The 20,941-nt window shown below is 55.1% G+C and overlaps 1 protein-coding gene across 11 annotated transcripts in view; it reads left to right on the top strand.

Annotated features, from left to right (window-relative positions):
* Positions 1-20,941, top strand: part of NCOR2 (nuclear receptor corepressor 2) — a 226,578-nt gene that overhangs the window by 180,695 nt on the left and 24,942 nt on the right. For all 11 annotated transcript variants that reach the window (XM_064392861.1, XM_064392858.1, XM_064392857.1 and 8 more), the window contains 8 exons: positions 2,585-2,727; positions 6,953-7,100; positions 9,493-10,048; positions 14,301-14,421; positions 15,319-15,556; positions 19,763-19,918; positions 20,372-20,511; positions 20,593-20,698. In XM_064392861.1, the coding sequence (XP_064248931.1) occupies positions 2,585-2,727; positions 6,953-7,100; positions 9,493-10,048; positions 14,301-14,421; positions 15,319-15,556; positions 19,763-19,918; positions 20,372-20,511; positions 20,593-20,698 (1,608 nt within the window). The remainder of the gene's footprint in view (positions 1-2,584; positions 2,728-6,952; positions 7,101-9,492; positions 10,049-14,300; positions 14,422-15,318; positions 15,557-19,762; positions 19,919-20,371; positions 20,512-20,592; positions 20,699-20,941) is intronic.

Genomic DNA, 20,941 nt, shown 5'->3' with positions numbered 1-20,941 from the left:
CGAGCCGAGGAGCTCAGCCTTCCCGAGGATCTGATAACTCGGTTAGTCATAGTTTCAGTTGCGATGTGGAACCCAGGGCTGGTGCTGCCGTGCCGGGCTGCAGCGCGGGGCAGGGGGAGCGGGCTCTGGGCTGGCTCTGCGGGAGCAGCTCGTGGAGATGGGCGCCTGGCGAGCCGGAGCTTACCGGCACACCGGGGGTGTCTCGGCTGGTCCCTCCGGAGTGCGCGGATAACTGCAGCGTGGGAAGCAGGTGTTGCTGTTTCCCTCTGGTTTCGTGTAGAAGAGTGGCGGGGCTCCCTGCTGGTCCCGCGGGCAGGGGCTGCAGGCAGCCTCCTCCTCCTCCTCCTCTTCCCAAGCAGTGGCCACCTGCCCTGCTGCAGGCTCCTTCAGCAGTGAGCAGGGCACAGCCAGCCCGGGCAGGGGGAAGGACAGCCAGGAGCTGGCACTGCCTGTGGCTGGTAAAGGTCACACCACGCTGGGGACCACTCACGCTGACATCCATCACCCCCCAGCCATGAGCTCTGCCACGCCAGGTCCTGCCTTCTGGCATCTTTCCCGCCAAAGCAGCCGTGCTCATGGCACAGCCACACCGCTGCCAGTGCCTTCGTTTCAGCTTTGCCCGGGGCACACAATCAGCCTTGGCCCGGCTGTCACACTTGGTGCTGGGCCACCAGTGTGGTGATGAGCAGAGGGACAGAGCTGCCTGTTTGCTTTGGAAAGCAGCAGTGGGTTGTGTCAGAGGGGATGGGTTGTGACACTGGGGACTGTCCTGTTTTCCCCTGCGGCATTCAGCAACAGCAGGGGGAGGACTCTTGCCCCACTCGTTGCCTCAGGATTGGTGGCCGGATGTAATTTTTTTAATCATTTTTTTTGAGAAGTCCCAGCCCGTCAGCGGGGTGACAGAGGTCGTGGGTTTGGCTGAGCGAGGCTGGGAGTTGCAGAGTTAAAGCTCAAACTTGTTTCTTGGCTTGCCAGAGCCTTTCTGGTGCTCAGTGCATGTGATGCCTCGTACATGCAATTTGATAAGCCTGGTGCTGGGACGGGCAGGATACAGGCACCAGCTGGATGTTAACTCCTGCTGTGCTGGGTGCTGCTGGTTTCTCCAGGACCTGCAAAGCAGGGAGAGGGATTTCATCTCTCTGGGGGCACATGGTGCCATCTCTTGAGTGCAGCCATGCCCTCAGCCCCCACGCCATGCCCTCCCCTTGCATGGACTCAGAGCAGACCCTGGCTGGGGGTGCGTCCTTTGGGCCTGGCTGCGTGTGGCTGTGCTGAGATCAGCCTGTCCCCTGGGGTTTGTTGTTGGGCTGCCACTTTAGGGCCGGGCTGACACATGGCAGCAGCTTGGCAGGAGGCTGGCAGCAGGGCTGGGGCACAGCTGCAATGTTCCCAGGCAGGAGCAGAGCCGTGCCAGGAGCCCCAGTGTGGGACTCACTGTGGTCCCTGTGGTGTCAGAGCTGCCAGGGGTCAGTGCCCACTCCCAGCCACACAGGGCTCTGTGGTTGGTGGCCTCTGGGCAGAAAGTCCCCCAGCAAAGGAGAAAGATGTTCTTAGCAGGTTCATTCAGTGCTGGCTTTCATCTTGAAGTTACCTTTCTCTGGACTTACAGACTCTGCATCCTGTGTCCTCACAAGGTGCAGGGAAGGGCTAGGGAAATGTTGGCCTGATAGTGGCATCACATGGGCAGTCAGGAGCAAGCCAGGCTGGCAGTGTCCCACAGGCTGGTGGCAGCTCCAGCCCCACAAGACACCACATGAAGGACCAGCCACACAGCAGGAAGAACTGCAGGCAGCAAGGTGTTACTCCCCAGAAAGCCTGGATGGTTCTTTGACAGGTCACCTCCAGGAACCTGGGGTGCCACTGCAGCCATCCCTGGGCTGTGGTTGTAACTCCTACTTCCATCTGCAGGACCAGGGGTGCCCAGATACCCCTGCAGAGATAGCAAGGACACGAGGTGCTGACTGTCTCCTTCCTCCTCCTCATCCTCCTCCACCCTGATGGGTTTTCCCATGTTTGGGTGGCACCATCTGGCCAGGATTGCCAGCCTTTGGTGTGATGCCTGACCTGGGAAGCTGCTTTTGCTCATGAGCCTGTGATCAGCACTAATCCCCTGGCACACCTCTTCCCAGCCAGGGACATCACCCAGGCTTCCCTGCCAGCATCTCACCTGCCCAGGCTTCCCTCCCCTTCCCTAGCAGGGCTGTGTGCCTTGGGGTGGGAAGAGCTTCATGTTTGGGGCTGGGAGCAGCTGTCCCAAGTTCTCCTGGGCGTACCAACACCTGCTGCAGCCATTCCAAAGGACAGGGAGCACTGCTCATCCTCGTGACTGCCAAGACATGGCTGTGGGACGTGTTTTATTCCAGAGACAGTCAGCACAGTGCCTTTTTTCCCTTTGGAAAGAAAAACAGGCTCTCCTAGGTCATCCCCTGGTCTAGAAGCCATTCAGACAGGTGCTGGTGAGCATATTGTTCCTGTGGAGTTTGGATTGCACAGAGGGGGTTTCCCATCCTGTGTGGATAATGCTGCCCTTGTGTGAGTGCTCCTGGTGTTAAACCCTGCTCCTCTCTGCCTCCTCCACCTGCAGGTCTCCTTGAGCATGGGCGGAACTGGTCGGCCATTGCCAGGATGGTGGGCTCCAAGACCGTGTCACAGTGCAAGAACTTCTACTTCAACTACAAGAAGAGGCAGAACTTGGACGAGATCCTACAGCAGCACAAACTGAAAATGGTGAGAGCCCTGTCCCAGCCTGCGTTGGGCACTGTGGATATTTCCTAGCAAGGGTTTGAATGCTTCCCACAGCCAAGGGGGGCCTTGGTCACGTTGGGTGAAAGCTGTGGGGACTGTGGAGTGGCACGGGAGGGATTGTCCACCCGTCTGTCCCTGGGAGCTCTGGGTGAGGCAGAGCTGCTGCGTGGGAGATGCCTGGGTGTCTGGAGCGTGGCTGGTACGTGGGGAGATAAGGAGCAGGAGGAGGAGCAGGGCTCTGGTGTGTTGGCCAGGATGCAAGTTCTGATGGCTGTGCAAATACTTTGTTTCTGGCGAGATTGTGCTGTTCCGCCCTGGTGAGCAGAGAGCCCAGCTGGGCCGCTCGGGTCTGTGCCTTGCAGGTTCTGCAGTTACCTGCAGTAAACTGCTTTGGTTTGCCCCAGAGAAATCAGAGATTTAGGACAATGTCAGGAAAACCTGGCTCTGAAAAAAGTTTTCTTCAGCACTGCAAGTAGATGGGCACACCTCTCTGTGCCTCAGTTTCCCCTTTAGATGGGGCTAATGCTGCTTCTTTCCTGGCATGTGGTGCAGGGTGTGAATGTAGTGGGGCTTGTTTAGTGTTCTGGAGATAGCTTGGACTGCTAAGAGACACTAAAGATTATAATTATTTCATTTGTAGAGTATCCTGGGGTTCCCAGTTTCTGGCTAATAGAATTCACATGGCTAAACCCCCAAGGGGTGCTTTGAAAATGCAAAGGACAATGTTCAATGCAGGAATCTTTCCAAGCAAGCTATTACAGCAAGAGTAAAAAGAAAGACAGGAAAACATTCAATGACTCACCCAGGAATTTAATATCCTAGTCAGTCTATAGGAATGAGAGAAAGAGAAGACATCGGCGATTCTTTTTTATTAATTCTCTATGCACAGAGACACTCCTGTGTTCCCATGTTTCACCAAATTGTTTTTAGAAACAAAGCAAACAAACTATATAAAAGACCCCCAGACCCATATAAAAGCTGGAATGAAATATTCTGTGAAATGTGCATCAAGCCCTCTGAATGTAAAAAGTTACATTAGAAAGATATCATTGTTCATTACTGGGGAGAATCTGAAATAAGATCATACGGCTTTGCTGGCAGTGGAGCCGGTGTGTATTAATTTACTCTGCTCCCTAATGTTGCAGAAATTATATCACGGAAGTGTTTTTCTGCAGAACCACATTTTTCCCTGCATCCGTCCCTCCAAGGCAGCCGCTAGACTTCTCCAGTCTTAATTGCTCACTCTCACTTGCAGTTTATATCAGCATCATCATTTTATTTTTCGAGCATTGGAGGCTGTGGGATTCGGTCGTGGAGAAGAACAATGAACATTCAGCTGTTATTTATTGTACTCTATTGTTTTGTGGCAACAGCAGATGCCAGAAAGCTGAATAAAATAAAAGAACAACTGAGATTAAATTGCCATGGACCTTCCTTCCTGACTCCTAAATATAATCCCAAGAAAACTGAACCTCCAAATCTCATCCTATAGCCAGTATCAGCCATGACCTCTGTGGAGGAAGCACGTGTGAAGCAGTATGGCATCACTTAGTTTTGCTGTGACATCCACAGATTATTCCCTGACCTCACCACCAGCAGCTACTGCTGATCATGTGCAGGGAAATGCAGTGGCTCTGCTCTTCTTCCTCATGCTAAATGAGAGTAAACTTAATTAGCAGATCTCATTCATTTCCCGAATGGGGCTCATTAATATTGTAGCCTCCTCTTCCAGGTAGGTGTGACAGCAGGATTCCACAGTGTGCAGGTGGCCCTGAGGAGCTGTGTGGGGTGGGAAACAGACACGGAACCAGCCGGCTGCACCCTGGCACAGGCAGCCTGTTACTGCTGGGGCAGGGTCAGGCCACCTTGAGGCTTCACTTTATCTGCCCTGCTGTGTGTTTTGGCTGGGTTTCACTGCTGCGCCGCTCAGATGTGTCCCAGGCATCAGCGTCACTTAGCCTTGACCTTCAGCACGCCGCACTCGCTAATCTTGGCATTTAAGGAAAGCAGGGCATGGGGATACACGGTGTCCTCAGAGCTGCTCCTTCTGTCAGTGGCTGCAGATAGGCACTGTCTTCACTGGAGCAGTCTGTGGTGTGACTGTCACTTTGGTCTACTGGGCTTGTTTTGGCTTCTGCAGGAAAGAGGGGCCAGTTATCCTCAGGGCTGGGGCTGGTCCTGCTTGGAAATCAAGTCCTGTGGAGCTGCTCTGAGCAGCATTCCTTTAATTCCTTGCTTTTTTGGATGATGCTCTTTGCACAGCAAAAAAATGCTTCAGGAGTGCAGTCTGGTGGCCTCTGCTTCTGGGAATGAGTGTGTCTGACTTGCCTTGGTCCTGCTCTTGGGACAGGCTGAGCCTGACGGGAGGTTGCCATCAGAGTGGCTCCGTGTTGGTAGCGGGGTTTGGGAGCTGTTTGGGTCATTGCTGCCACATCAAATGGTGAGTGCAGAGAGGGGCCAAATTTGTCAGGAAGGCCCAGAAAGACATTGTGGAGGAGGAGGCATGGAGTGACCCCTCGTGCAGGGTTCTGTGTCCTTGCTGTGCTGTGTGTCAGAGCGTTTGAGTGGCACCAAGTCCTGGATGCTCCTCAAGAAATACCTGGTGGAAGGTAGAGAGGAGCAAGACTGCACAAGGAGTCTGGAGCTGTAGGCGTGATAAGAGGCAAAGTGGTGGCCTTGAACACATCTCTAGATGTAGCCAGGATCTGCTGCCTGTATTTCACATAATTTCCCCTAAATACCAGCAGCAGGGTTTGTCAGGAGAGGAACCCACAGTGCCCCTGGGGCTGCTCACTGCTGTGCTCTGCCAGCAGCTGCCAGCCCCGGGCTCTGGCCAAGTAGGGTGCTGAGGCAGAGGCTGGTTCCCAGCTAATTCCCAGAGAGGAGCCTGCTCCTGCCCGCGGCTGAGTCACAGACCCGTGAGTAAGAGGCAGAGAAGTCTTTGCCATAGTAACGTCGGCGCTTTGTCACTGCGTTAGCGTGATGGGGAACTGCTGCTCCACAGGGAACGTGCGGTGCCGAGCGCTGCCGGGGCAGAGGCGCGAACGCCGGCAGCACCGGGACACCGCCAGCAGGGCCGGGCTGGGGAAAGGGAACCACAGAGCCTGGCCTTCCTCCCCCTGCCTCTCCGCGCCTGCACAGAGCCGCTTCTCAAGTGCCTCTTTTCCCTCTCTCCTGCCCTGTTTGATAAAAATAGATTTTGAGCAAGCAGCGTTTCCAAGCAAAAAGCAGTTGTATTTGTTTGTTTTATCTGGAAGTTTTCTAAAGGATTGAAAAGTTGGGGGTGGGGGAAGAGGGGACCAGCTCTTCCCAGCGCAGAGATCCAGCAGCAAAGTTAACGTTTCCACCAAGGCTTTATCTTTTCATCCATGTAAATAAACGTCCTACACACGTCACTCATGTGGGGTTTGCAGGGAGAGCCGGAGATGATGAGCCTGTTCCTACTGGTAATATTTACTCAAGCAACAAGAGCAGGAAACAATAGCAAAGCCGAGACTTTTCCTTTAGGTCTGCAGGAGGGAGCAGCTGTCCACACCCTCGTGGCTGTGGCACGTGCTCCAGCCAGGGAGGGTTGGGGCTGTCTCAGGGCAAGCCAGGACACCAGGCAGTCACCTCAGTCACCTTTGGGATGCCAAGCTGCACTGAGCTTGCCCACTGTCCACCGGTGACAGCTGCCCTGGCACGGGAGTCAAAGTTCTTTGGCAGCACTTGCCAAAGGGGTCATGAAAGCAGGTGGATGAAAATGTTGGCTGGGCTGTATCTGGGGCATCAGCTTTGTTATCTGAAGATAAGCGTCAAGTCCCAGCCATGCATGTTTGTGTAGCTGGAGGTAGAGCCTGGAAATGCGCAGGACCAACGTGTCACACGTGTGTCATAGGCAGACATGTGACCCCCAGGCTCTTGCCAGCCCTGCACTGGTGACCTCTGCGTGCTTGTCCCTTGTCCATGTGTCTGTGCCATTCTTCCCCTGAATACTGAGGCTGGAGCTCCCTGTGGGGCCAGGCTGGCCGTTGCAGAGCAGTCACAAGTTTTTGGCCAGGTGACACCACACTGCCAGGCTTTCAACAGGCAAGTCTGGTCCCAAAGCCTGGTGCTCAGAGGGTTTACCCAGGGCAGTGTGAGCATCCCTCTTGACCCTTTGGGCAGGACCAAAGTGCTCTCTGCTGCCCCATAGGCTTCACCTCTCACCATTCTTGCTCTTCTTCAGGAGAAAGAAAGGAACGCCAAGAGGAAGAAGAAAAAAGGCGCCGCTGTTCAGAACGAAGAAGCCGCCTTCCCTCCCGTAGCTGAGGACGAGGAAATGGAGGTGTCAGGGACGAGTGGCAACGAGGAGGAGATGGCAGAGGAGGCCGAAGGTGAGGCAGGTGGGGGCTGTGGCAGGGAACACGCTCAGCTCCTCTGGCTTTGCTGCCCGGTCGCGGCAGAGGCACCGCGCACGGCCTCTCTGGGGCTGCACACATCAGCACTCACAAGGGGTCTGTCACCCCAAAGTCACGCCAAGGTGATGGTGGCTCACAGCACTCGTGGCATTTTGGATGCCTCTGGATTTCACGCTTGCAAGGAGTGCCCTGGATCACTGCCCTCCTCCCGTGTCTGTCTGGACAGATGGCTATTTTGGGCGCCCTTTGGTTTCTGATTTCCGTCAGCGCGCTTTCCAAGAGCACACAGCCTCCAGGACCTCCTGTAAATCACATTTCTTTGCTGTTTTGCTCCAAAGGAGGGTCCCTGCATTCTGTTAGCCACCACTGTGAGCTCTCGTGGAGCTTATCATGGGCTCAAGGAGAGATAACCCACCAAGGTCTGTGTGTCCCCATACCGTCAGGGCACTGCTGCTTTCCTGGGCAGTGGAGCTCCTGGAGCCCAGCACTGGAGAGAAGGCAGGGGAAGCTGGGATCTGCCACCAGCAATGCTGATGCACCTTTTTGAGGGGCTTTTCCTCCTCTTTTCCCTTTTAAGGCAGCATTTTTCTCCCTCCCAGCCATACCAAAGAAAGGAAACAACTTGAAAGTGACAATTTTCAGCTATTTATCGCTTAGAAAGCACAGCAGTTTGGAGTTCAGAGAAAATGTGCACAATTTTCCAACAATGCCCATTTGACTTCTGTCAAAGTAATTTAATAACTTAACCAGCACTCTGGCACCACACTGGTTCTTGGCCTTAGCACCCAGGCTAATGGGACTTGAAACTGGAAATCTTTTCAAATTGTCCTTGTGAGTGACTCATTACAAGGCAGATTCCAGGTAAATCTTTGTGCGAGGTGATACGTGACTCACAGGAGCAAAGTAAAAGGTAGTTACTGCTCTTTGTAAGAGTGCCTGAGAGGAAACAACATGATTTTGAGATTAGAGACAGATCTCTTGACATGCTTCTGAGTTTTACTCTCCAAGCATCAGCTCTTGCTCTGCTGCTGGGGTGCCCTACAGAGTTGTGGAAAAGCATGAGGAGTGTGAAAAATGTAATGGGCATGGAAGTGGTGGTGTTACACAGGTGCTGGCTCCGGGGTGACATCTGGGGATACTCAGACAATACCTTGCAGGGGCAGTGTGGGCAATCCAGGGATGGGGGGAAAGACTCAGTGTTGGAATTATGGTGTAGACTATGGATTCAGCATCTGGAGGGAATGCAAGGAAGTCTAGAGCTTGGCTGAGTTTGAGATGAGCTACTGTTGGATGTCTCAGCATAGCATTCAGAGCAGCATCAAGTGGCAGTTGGGAAGAGTTTTGCCAAACACGCTGTGAACCTTGTCCTGGCTGGGTGATGGGACACCTCATTTCTTGTTTGCAAATGAGTAAGATTGGAGAAGACTGAGATTCCTGAAGAGTGTGGTACAATTTCACTCTCAGGACAGATGGATGTGCTCTGATGTACAGCTCTTAGGACTCATTGCCTCTGTGGCACTCCTCTCATCAGCATTTGAAAGCTGTCTGAGCTGCTGTGGAGAGAGGCAGGTCTAGGAATGCATGTGAGGAAGCCTTTGGGGCATGAGCGTGAGAGCCCTGCCCGGCGGGGACACGCTGGGATGGGACTGTGGAAATCTCCTGGTGTTCCTGGCCCTGGCCATGTTTGTCCAGCCGAGGCTTGGAGGGAGTGATCCTCTCCCCAGCTGTAGAAACAATCTCTTGGCAGCACCTAACTCTGAGCAGTGCATGGATGCTTGTGCTTCCAGCTCACATCAGGCTGCTGGTGGCAGATCTGGGAATGATCCTTGCCATGTAATAATTAACCTGTCCTGCAGCACTGCCAGCACTTTCCTTTCGCCGACCCTGACCTCCTTTCTTCTGCCACCAACAACAAACACGTGTAGTGTTTTGGGATCATCCCAGCTGCTCCAGGGTGGCAGAGCCAGGGAGACAGGTGATGTAAGTCAGCGAGTAGGGTGCCTGGTCTGGGGCAGCTGATCATGTGCCATGGGTAAGCAGGGGAGAAGGGAGCAGATCTTGTCCTGCCAGACCAGCCAGCAGCCAGGGTTTTCCCTTAAAATCCAGCTCAGTCTGCAGGCTTTTGGGTGTGTGATTTTGTGTTTGGGTGGGGGTTAAGTCGTGCTGGGCAAGCAGAGAGGCCCCCAGAAGAGCCCTTTCCTCAGCAGGCTCTGGATCTGGGGATCCCAGCACAGTTCTCCCAGCCCCGGGATCATCTCCCCCTCAGAGGAACGAGGGCGTTCTCTTCCCAAGGGAGGGGGTGGAGGCAGCGATATGGGAAGCAAGAATCTCAGGCTGATCCTTATTTTTATTTCTTCCCTTTTCTCAGCTGCAGTAAATAACAGCTCCGACACCGAGAGCATTCCCTCGCCAAGGCCCGAAGCCAAAGAAGGAGGCGAAAACGGGGCCAAGGCACCACCCGGGCCGGGAGGTGACGCCGGCACAGAACCGGCAGTCAAGTGGGAAGAGGCTCCAACACCCCCCGAGGCTCCTCCTGCTCCCCCTGCCAACCCTGCTCCTGCTGCCAGCCCCCCGCCGGAGACAGCCCCCGAGGCACCCAGCACCGAGGAGAAGGTGCCGGAGGAGCTGGTGGTGGACGTGGTGAAAACGGAGGAGCCGGAGGAGAAGGCGAGCGAGGAGCCCTGCAAGAGCGAGGTGAAGAAGGAGGAGAGCGAAGAGAGCCAGGAGAAGGACAAGGGGAATGACAAGAAGGTGGAAAGCGGCGTCAGCAGCGCAGGGACGGCGGGGACGGAGGGGACGCCCAAGGCTGAGAAGAAGGAGAGCCATAAGGGCAGCAAAGGCCCCGGGGTGAACCCCGACAGCGACTCCAGCGCGACCTGCAGCGCAGACGAGATGGATGAGCAGGATGCTGTGGACAAGAGCAGGTAGGAGCAGGGGGACAGGGGGACAAGGGCATGACCCAAGGGCCAGATGAGCTTTTCCACTGTGTCACAGTGCCGTGGGTGCCTTTGCGAGCTCCTCCTTGGGAATATCACTGCTCAGGCGCTCCCCCGGGCAAGGGGACTTCCCAGCTGTGTCCCCACGTGCCCCCAGCCCTTTGGCTGTTGCTTCCAAAGGGGCTGTGACACAACAAGCAGTGCGATGTCCCAACGCACGGGTGCTTCTAGGACATGGCCGTGGGCAGATGTTGGGTGCAGAGCCACTGCATTTGCTGATGGCAGCTGCCCATCTGGGTGATGCAATGGAGAGGGATGTGCTCTCGGGGACAGTGGAGTTGTGCTGGTTGCCAGCATCCGGGGTTGGGAATGGTTTCTGTCTGAGTTGGCATTGGCAGGAGAAAAGTCACGTCAGGGGTCCTTTTACTGCAGGAGGGGGCGAGTGGCTCCTTTGGCAGAGATGTTGCTCAGATCTGTAGGGGCAAATTATCCATCCTGGCCATAAAGGCAGGAGAATGTGGTCTGTGTGAGCTTTCCTGGGGCCATGCCAGTGGGTCTTCACCTGAGCCACTGCAGTCCCCAGCCCTCCACCCACCCCTAGGCCTGGCAGCCAAGAGCGCCTCAGACCCTTCGTGGATGGCTCTTGGGACAGGGAGGAGAAGCACTGGCCTCCTCCTTGGAGAAACATCTTGCTCCCCTCCCAGCTCTTCCCACAGGGCCCTCCCCACCCAAGAGCCTCACAGATGGAGAGAGGGTTTTCCATTTTTTAAAGAATACGTGTGAATATACACATCTTTGTAGCAGTGAATTTTATGATGGCTCCTGGGCCAGGTGGGACTCCTGTGTGTTCTCTGCCATTGTATGTAGGGGCAGCAGTCCCTCTTTGACTCAGGGCTGGGCAAGGACTGAAGGCTGACATCCACTGTCTTGCAAGCCTTCTGTGGGATCAAAGGGAGAAGTTTGGCAGCAAGATGGGTGCTGCCAGGCTGAGCAGGCTGTGTGCCATGCTGGGGATGGGGTTATTAAAAAAGCAACCGAGCAAAGTGGTGGGATGAAGCCGGAGGGAGCTGTTGTGCATCCCACCGCTCCAAATGGCCTCTGTGCTTCCCCTGTGATGGATGCAGGAGCCAGTGGATGAGCACTGCTGCTGCAGGAGCATCCTCTGGGGTGCAGCCCCTTGCTGCCGAGCAGCGCAGGCGGTGCCAAGGGGTGGTGCAGGTGCTGCTGGCCAGCCCCGTGGCAGGGCTGAGGCCTCTTGGCTGCAGTGCTCCTCTCCAGCAATGGCCAGAGTCCAGCACCACCCCTCCCCTGCATCCCAGACAGGAGAAAATCTCCCAGTAAGGGAGAGTGAGGCCAGCAGGGCTTTCCTCCTGCAGTTTAGCATTAACCCAACCCAAAGCAGGGCAGCAGTGGCTTGCACCAACTTCTCAGCAGCAAAGAAGCAAGTCGTCTTGGGAACAACTTTCCATGGCTGCTCCTCGCTGAGTCAGCGCCTATCTCGCTTGTCAAACAGTTACCAGCTTCCAGGAATATTAAACACTAAACAGGCGTCCCGCAGCCTCCCGGGCCACTCCTCCTAGCCGGTGTGGTGATGAGGCGCGGGCGACAGCAGAGCCTGCTGGCATGGCAAGGCTGCAGCTGGCATCGGGCGCTTCCCAGCCCAGGAGCACCCACAGGGCTGATCCTCAGCTGGCTCGGAGCTGTTTGGCACCGCCGCGCTCCCGGTGGGGGCTCGGTGCCCTTGCCAGCTGTGGCTTTGCTCCCCTGCCCTCCCCGTGGGCCGCGGGCTGGCGGGCCGCGGGCGTTGGCGCTGCCGCAGCGTGACTCGCGCTGCGCGGGACCGCGGAGCCGCGTGAGCCGCCCCGTCACCGCGTCACCCGCTGCTCGCCCGCCCACCCAGCGCCAGCGGGGCGTGGGTGCTCTTCCCCGCGCGTGTGAAAGCATCAAGCTGTCCCCGGCACCTCCCAGAAGAGGACAGAGGGTGGCTGGGGTGTCCCCGCGGTGAGAAAGGGAAGGGTTCAGAGCAGGGGCAGCCTTTTTTTGGTCCTCCTGCAGTTCACGCTAGCGAAGACATGTCCAGGATTGAGGAGGCGCAGCCTTAACTCATCCGAGCTGAAGGAGGCAGCTGGTTGTCTGTGGTTCCATGCAGCGAGTGCTGCAGGAGGGCTGCTGCAAGCACGGCCAAGATGTGGTTCAGCAGGAGGTCACACCAGATGGGGACATGTGAGGAGGGCCACACACAGCTCCCGCTGCAGACCTGCAGCAGGGTGAGGAGACACCTGCCCCGACCATCCCGGTGCTGCACGTCCCATTGGTGGCTCAGCTATGGGTGCAAGGACTCTGCCAGGCCAGTGCAGTGTTGGAGCCGTGTCTCTGGCTTGGGGGAGCCCGTTGTGGAGATCTGGTAGCCACTTTGCACAACTAATATGGAATCGTGTTTGGCTGGGTCATGTGTCAGGGTGTTGGATCATCTGGAAGTTAAATTAATCCCCATCCATCTCCGTGGCAGAAGGAGAAAGAGCATGGGAAATGTAGTGTCATGGTCATCCCCAAAGCTTCATGCCTGGGAGGGGACATTTCCACACTCCTGAGGCCCAGCTGTGAGCCTGCCAACTCCCTCCTGGTCTGACTCTTCTCCCATCCTTCCCAATGCCATCAGCCATCTTAAGGCACTGGTCCTTGAGTTTGGGAGGCGCTGGGTTGGCAGCAGGTGGGTAAGAGATGCCGAGAATTGTTCATATGGTGATTTCCAGAGCAAAGCACCCAACAGACGTCCCATTGTCTGGTGCAAGATCTGCTGGGAGGGACGTAATAAATTAGGCAATTTGCATATTTATGAATTTAATACTGACTTTGGCTTCCGAAGCATCAGGATCCTGGAGGGCTTCAGGAAACCTGAAGATCTTGAGGGTGCTTAAAGGGACTTTAAGGGTGCTTCAGTGTACCTCTTCAAGCACCAACAAGTGCACAAAGCAGCTGCTGGGGTGGCACTTCCACTGCTCAGCCTGGCGTGAAGGTCTCAGAACAAGTGCTGGGTGCCCTTGTCCCCAGCCCTGTGTCTCAGCAGATTTTGGGGCACTGCACTCTTCTAGGAGTGTGGCTTTACAACAGCCCTGCGGCTCCACAGGCAGATATCATTTAGAGAAGAATTCAGATTTGCTGTCCCTGGCTTGGTTTCCCCTGGGTGCCTAACCCTGGTGCCAGTGTGGAGGTGGGTCCCCTTCCCCTCTGATGCCAGACACTGCAGAGTGAGGGCTGGGGCAGCCCCAGCACCATGATGAGTTTATTCCCCACACACGGCCCCGCCACGCTTGTTTATTCATCCAAGGGTGAGCATGGAATGACCTTGAAATTTATAGGCTGAAGAGAACACTGAAATAACAGCTAAAATAAACAAATCAAGCTGTAAAGCTTGAAAACTATGAACTGGCTTCAACAAACTGGAGTCGGGAGGGAGAGAGAGCAGAGATGGCCTGGGCAGACGTGGTCCCTGAGGTCTCAGCATAAGCTCAGGAGCTGGACATGCTGAGGGTTTGACCCAAGGGCTTTGCACATCTCCATCCCACCCCATTTTGGTGGCATCATGGGGATGCCCCCCATGTTTGCACAGGGGCTCTGCACGGCTGGCTGAGTGTCTACCAGGCAGCTCAAACAGCCAAGGGGAAGAGCAAGTGGTGAGAGTGCAGGGTTGCACAGCTGCTGGGCTGCTGAGTGCCAAATCCCATCCAAATCCAGCCTCTCATCTTTCAAGTGACCCAGGGGCCCGAGTTGCCTGCACATGGTGGCTTGCCCTGGCTTTAGCACCTTGATAAAAGACAGTCCTTGAAGAAGAGCATGAAGCTGATCCCCAGCCCTGGGTGAGCTGTACATGTGAGCTCTGGAGGGTAGCATGATGTCCAAATGAGATCCGGGCTGGTTGCCTTGCTCCAAAACCAGCTCTAGAGTCCATTTTCCCTCAGGTTTATTCTGGACAGCAGCAGATTTGCTAGAAATAGCATGGGGATGAGGGAAAGTGGGCTCAAGAGCCTCTTAAGCCAGACATAAGGGTCTTGTTTGGACATGTAGTCCCTTGGGGGTTGTCTTTGAGCCCAGATTCCCAGCAGCGAGCAGCGGTCCAGCACGCTCCTCTTTGATGCAGAGGATGTCCTCTGGGTTTGGCAGCACAGAACAGGGGTGCAGGGCGTGGGGGAGCCGTGGGCCATGGAGCCTGCCCATGGCTGATGTCCTGTTCTGGTTCCAGGTTGCTGTCCCCCCGGCCCAGCCTGCTCAACGCCGCCAGCGACACCCGGCTCAACTCCTCGCCGCAGAAGCCGCTGGACCTGAAACAGCTGAAGCAGAGAGCTGCTGCCATCCCTCCCATTGTGAGTACCCTGCTGGACAGGGCAGGGACTGGGAGCACAGCCTGCGCCTCGTGCATGCTCTCCTGCTGGGCTCCGTGGTGTGTGTCAGGGTTCCAAGGATGTGCTCATCGCTGGGGATGGCCTCTGGTGCTGTGCCTGGGCGGTGCAAGCCCCCGGCCAGGCAAGGTGCTCCCTGTGCAGAGTGTGTTGCCAGCTGCTGGAGCAGCTCTGCCAGCAGCATTTGGATGTCTCTTGAGCTCTTTTATCAGAAAATCGTGGGAGGTCTGGACAGAAAAAGCTTCTCATTGCCACATGACTGCTGCCTCCCATTGCTTTAAAAAGGAGGAGTGCACCTTCCCAGCCCTGCACTTCATCTTGTGCTTGAAGGATATCACCTTTCTCATCCAGGAGTTTTGCTTGGTCCCCCTTTTTGGCTGCTCAGTAACCATGTATTGAAAGTACTGATATAGTGGCTTGGGTTGTGAGAAGATGCTGGTATCTCCAGGGTCAGCACTGGAGGAGCAGCGATGCAGGGTGGGCAGGGAGGAAATCCCTGCTTTGGGGTTTGCATGCTCTGGGAGGACCCATTCCTGATGCTCTTCCAGTTTCCCATATTGCAGCTTAAGATGTGGCTGCTGAATGTAATTTCTGTCAAAAGCTACAAGCACGTAACCATAGATTAGAGGTTTTGAACAAGTGTGACCCTGTCCTGTAGTATCACCAGCACAGAGCTGGTACTCTCTGTCATGGGCTTTTTAAATCCCCTGTGGCTGGTGAGCTTTGAAGCCCCTTTTGGCCTCTGCTAAGACTTGCCATGACAGTGTGGGGCAGGGGCTTCTGATAACTCCCGATGTCTTCAAGATTGTTATGGATATCAACAGCACACGATGAGCATCACCAACCCTTACTGCTTTGCAGATTTCCGAAGGTTTCTCAGAGGGGGTGCTGCAGAGCGGAAGCGCGAAGCCTCAGGTGCCTCCCCACGCCTTGGCTCTCTACCAGCAGCAGATCACAAAAGCCCACGAGTCTGCCCGCGAGGACATGCCCCCGAGCAAGCTGTCACAGTCCCAGCAGCAGCAGGCTGAGAAGGAGCAGCAGCAGCCCAGCAGCAGTCCCAGGGGGAAGAGCCGGAGCCCCGCTGTTGGGGAGAAGGAAGGTAGGGGCTGTGCGTGTCATTGCGCGGGGTGTGCAGCTGTACGCAGCCAGCAGCTTTCTCCCTCCTAGGTGAAAGCTTGTTTCGACCCCTGAAAGCTCTTTAATAGCATCTTGAGGCAGGACGAGAGAGGCATGGCTAATTTCCCGTGTTCATTAGACAGTACATGATGTCTCATTGAGCCCACAGCAAACCGGGCAGTGTGGAGCGCCGAGGAGGTGAAGATTGCCTTTATTAGCATCTGCCATTCACCAGAGAGCAGAGGGGCCTGGAGGCATGCCAAGGCTCTGGGTACAATGGCTCTTTTCTACCTTGCTGGCTTTCTATAAAGAATGCTTTTAATGCACAGCAGGGACCATTATTTCATTTAAAATCAATGCTAATACTGTGACTCGGAGTCCAAAGGTTCCTGTAAAGATTCCCAGTGCTTTCTCCCCGGAATAGCTCTGATGTGGTTTGGCTGCCTAATGAGCAATTCAGAGGTTCCCACCATAGAGCATCTGAAGCATTATTAGCTTGAGCACCTGGGGATCAAGGTTAAGGAGAGACGGGAAGTCCTGATGAAACCATCCTCTAAATGTGTTTTTAATCTGAGTGCTAGAGTCTGTTCCAGTTCAGAGTCTGTGTCCCTGACCGCTGTAGCTAGCCCATGGCTCAGTTGTTAAGGAAGATGAGAGGCTGTCCCCAATGGCACAGCCAGGGAAGTTGGGCTTGCGTGGGCACAGTGTCCACCAGTGCTGGATCCTGAACAGGAAAGGGTGCAGCTGCAAAAATCACCTGCTTGTGCATGGAAGAGAAGGGTGGATAAGACTGCACTTAGGAGGCACTGGACTTGGCTGTGATGTTTGCTGGAAAATCACTGCACCAGTTCACCCTCAGGCAGCCAGGATTGAAGCAGCCTGCTCTGCAGTGTGCAGGCCAGGTAGATATTCCTCAAGCTGTCGTGTCCCTCTGGACAGAAGGATTTGCTTGCATTGCTGGCACTTGGCCACAATTTTTTCAAACAATAAACAGCACCATGTGTGCATCACACCTTCAGAATGTTTTGCATATAAGCAAGGAAGGTGCCTGCTCACCTTGCAGGAAAGGGAGTTTCCCCTAAGTCGTGGTGTTGCCACCTGTGAAGTCGCATTTCCAGTAGATCTTATCCTGCTGTGCTCCTGTTTGCTGCCCAGCTGGAACAGTTCCCCTCCAGCCCTTCCCTCCCCGTGGCAGGTAATCAGGTTTGATCTCCTGTGTTGTAAACCTGTGCAGATCTGATGCTGCACTGCTCAGCTTCCTTGTGAGCTGGGTGCCACTGCCAGCACTCCAGCCTGGAGCTCTGCATGGCCTGTGTCCCAGTGCTGCAGCTCCAGCTTCCTCCTGCCCCGAGGAGGATGAGGAGGTGAGGCAGATGAGTGGGTATGAGGTACAAGGCAGGCTTTAGGTGTTGAAGTCACCCACTCCACTCCGTGGCCTGCTGGCACCATTATCAAATACAAGGATCTGTTATCCAGGTGGATCTTTTGTTGCTTTGTTCTCTGCAAAGCACTAATGATATGAAGCACTTTATTCTCTCCTCTGTACAGCTCTGAATCTTTCATGTTAATGAAAGTAATTATGCCTCCCTATATCCCTGCAAACATTTCAGTAGGTCTTGGGCTCCAGCTGTGTGCTCTCCAAGCCCTGTGTGGCTGTGCATCTGTGCTGGGTTCCACAGTGGGTCTGGCATGCATGTGGACCCCAGGCTGGTCTCCTCTGTTCACAGTGGGAACGCATTTCCCTTTTGAAAAGCAGAAGGTTTGTGATGAGTCACCTCAAGGGGAGAAATCAGCTCCCCCAAAGTCCTGGTTTCAGTACAAGTATGGACTCAGGCACAGTCTCAGTTCTCTCTCTGCCTCTTGGAACACGTCCTGGCTGTGGGTCAGAGGTTAGAAGGGAGATAGCCAGATATTCCTGGCAAATCTGTGTGCATCCCTTCCCTCCCCTGCTCTCTGAGCCATCCCAGTGGAGTGGCAGGCATCCAGACTGCAGACATCGTGCTGCCACATGGCTTGGAGTTGAAAGGGAGAGTCCAGCCCAGCCTGCAGAGCCCTCTGGAAAGCAGCCCTCTGCCACCTCTCAGCAAGGGGCTGACTCCACCAGAGCAGGTACTGCTGTGCCTCCCTGGCTTGATAAGAGAGCTGGAACTCCTGCGGCCGCTCCGGAGATCAACATCCTTCACACCGCTCTGGATCCGCTTCAAAGCCAAGTCTTGCACACATCCTGGCCGAGGCGTTGGCTGCCTCGAGCTGCTGGCTGGGGCTCTGTCAGCTTGGAGGGTGGCCAGCCAGCCATACCTTCCTGAGCCCTCCTGGCCTTCCCTGCTAATCACGGGGCTGGGCAGAGGCAGCCCTGCCTGGATCTCACCACAGGCACACAGATCCCTTTCCCCAGTGCTGGGTTGCTGTCGGGCATATCTTTGGTTATCACTGGGCGGCTGGAGCGCCAGCAGTGTGTTTGGTGTTGATTTAGTTGTGTTTCATTTGGCCTCTGTAGGCGACAGGGAGCCAAGAGCATTAATTTGGATGACGGATCATATAAACTCTGACTCCTTCGCTCCCATTCCAGGGACTTGATAAACGGTAATAGGAACTCTCTCTTCCCCGTGTAAGTGCTATTTTATCAAAAGCTGGCTGAGTTATAGCCACCCTCTAATGCGGGGGCAATTAGGAACTGGCCACATTTCACAGGCTGGAGAGGCTCGCAGGGGAGGGGAGGCTCCCACGGGGAGGGGAGGAGGAGGAGGCTCTCCGAGAGCCATCCAGGGTGCACACAGCCTTGGCTGACAGTGCCTTGGCTTAGGGAGCATCTTCAGCTGGGAGATCCCAGCCCTGTTTGCCCCCACATGAGCAGAGCTGAATGGGGCCGAGCTGAGGGGGAGAAGATCAGGGAGTGTGGGTGTGCCAGAGACTCTCCATCAGTGAGGAGGAAGTGCCTGGATGCCCCTCTGTTGGCAGGATGAAGGGATCCTCTCTGGGATCCTACATGGGGACAGAAGAGGTCACAGCCAGGGTCTGGTCCCACCAGGCTGCACAGGTGTGAGTGCCTGCACACTTCTGTGTGCCCAGAATAGATTTCTTCTCTCACTGAGGCAGACAAGAATAATCTCCCAGCTTCTGAGTACACTGAGCATTAATAACGATAATGTAGTAAAGCCTCATTAAATTGGGCCTCTGATAATCTACTTGCCCTATTATTAGGCTTAGCAGGATTCAGCATCTATTTTTATCAAAAATTGATGGTTAAAGGCTGGGTTCATTTGTGATGGCTATTGTTTACTGCCCAGTTCCTAATTTCTGGTCAATGCAAACATTACACAGGTGGATCTGGGGAGGAAGGGCAGTGCAAAATGAAGTGTTTATTGATTACAAGCAAATCCTTCCAAACCTGCCTCTAATCCGTCCAGAAAAGGCTGTCTCATCCGTCTGCTTTGCCAAGCATGAGGATGCACTTGGCATAGAGCTGGTGCAGATGAAGCCTCTCTTTTCCTCAGCATCTTCCAGCACATGGCAGGGTTCAGGTGTGCCCAGCACAGCTCCCCCATCATTAAACTCTTCTTGGCCTCCCATCAGCCTTTTTATAGCCAGGATGATCCCAGCCTGGTATCCAGGATGGGAACCAGGTAATTTTGGGAAGCTGCACACTACAGTGTAGTCACCAGTGAGCTGGTGCCCTCTGGATGTCCCCCATGCACCAGAGGGATGCCAGCATTGCTGCTTCTTGGCTTTAACCTCAGGGAAGGATTTGGTGGCACCATCTTTAATCCTCCAGCCCTGCCATGCTGGGATGATGTGGAGCTGTGGGCACAGGCAGGAGCTGCCCAGGAGCAATTCACTGATAGCCAAGGAGCTGGAAAGGTGCTGGACTCTGCATGTCAAATGCCATCTCTCCTGGGTGAGGTCCATGGAGCTTCCTGCAGGCAGTGAGCACCGGCAGAGTCACCAACAAACATCCCACTGCACTTTAAATCTGAGTAAAATAATAAATGCAGGCAAATCCAGGCAGTGACAATGAGCTTTTTCCTTACAGCTTGGCTGTGGAGTTTAGCCCTCACCTCATGGCGAAGTTGGACTGAATTGAAGCCATCTCCTGTGCTTGGAGCTGGCTCTTGCCTCCCTGCTGTGCTCACAGGGACCCCTCTCTCATGCTGGCCCCTGACCACACAATTTCTTTCTGTGTCCTTTGCAGAGAAGTCCGTGCATTTCTCAGCCATCGCCGAGGTTCAGAAGCTGAGTGCAGAGTCAGTGGCTGCCTCCTGCTGGCCCCCTGTCCTGTCCTACCCCCGGGATGTGATCAAAACTTCTCCCCAGGCGGAGCCCCACTTGTTCCAGTATAACCCACCAGGCAAGTGAAACCCACTGGCTGCGTGGCATGTGCCCTCCCCTGCCTGCCCTGGACTGAGCCCAGAGGCTGTGCTTACAGCCAGCATCACAGGTTGGGCTCTTTAAAGGTCCCAGGGTGGTCAGGTGTGTCTCCCAACTCTGGCTGGGGCAGGGGTAGGGATGTGGTTTGTCACAGAGCAGTGTGGGTGCAAAGTCAGACAGGTTTTATCCCTCTCTGGCTGGAGGGCAGACAAGTTGGCCACAGCTCGTTTTCTGGCTGCAGAGGGGACAAGGCAGTAATTTAAACTATTCCAGTCCTTTCCAAAATGACCGTGTGACTTGGAGCTCGTGCAGGCTCACAGCCAGCCAGGTCACTGCAGCCAGCCCCTGCTCCCTCCCCTGCCCCTTTGTTCTCTGATGGCTGCAGCCACTCTGCCTGCCCTCAGTCTCACTGACATCTGTGTTCTCCTCACAGGACACCCCATCCCACTAAACCTGCATGAGAGCTCTCGCTCAGGGCTGCAGAGACTAGCCAGCATCTCCAACCCTCCTCCCCTCATCTCCTCCACCAAGCACCCCTCTGTGCTGGAGAGATCCGTCGGATCCATTTCCCAGGTAGGGCATTGAAAGGTGAGAGTGGTGGAGGTGCCTCACAGGGACCATCAGTTGCTCCTGACCACTCCTCTTGCCCCACAGGGAATGCCCATCCAGCTCCACACACCCTACAGCCCTGAGCACGCCAAGGTCCCCGTTGGCTCCATCACCATGGGCCTGCCACTGACCATGGATCCCAAGAAACTGGGTAAGGAACTGGGAGATGAGTTGTTTTTCACGAGTTCTGAGAGCAGGAGGGAGTGAGCTTGCCAGAAGTGTAGAGGAAAGGAGGAGCACAGGGCACAGCATGGGAGCACAGAGGGAACTGCTAAGAGGATGAAAGGATTACTCCATCAGGGGAGCAGAGACACTGGGAGCTAAATTTGTGCAGTATAGGAAAGCAACAGCTCAGTCAGGGACACTTCCCAGCCTATAAATACCCTTCAGGTAG

Source organism: Passer domesticus, chromosome 17 (assembly GCF_036417665.1).
Source record: "Passer domesticus isolate bPasDom1 chromosome 17, bPasDom1.hap1, whole genome shotgun sequence".
NCBI classification, from domain to species: Eukaryota; Metazoa; Chordata; class Aves; order Passeriformes; family Passeridae; genus Passer; species Passer domesticus.
Note: the sequence above shows the minus strand (reverse complement) of the source record. Positions and strands in the feature narration are given on the sequence as shown.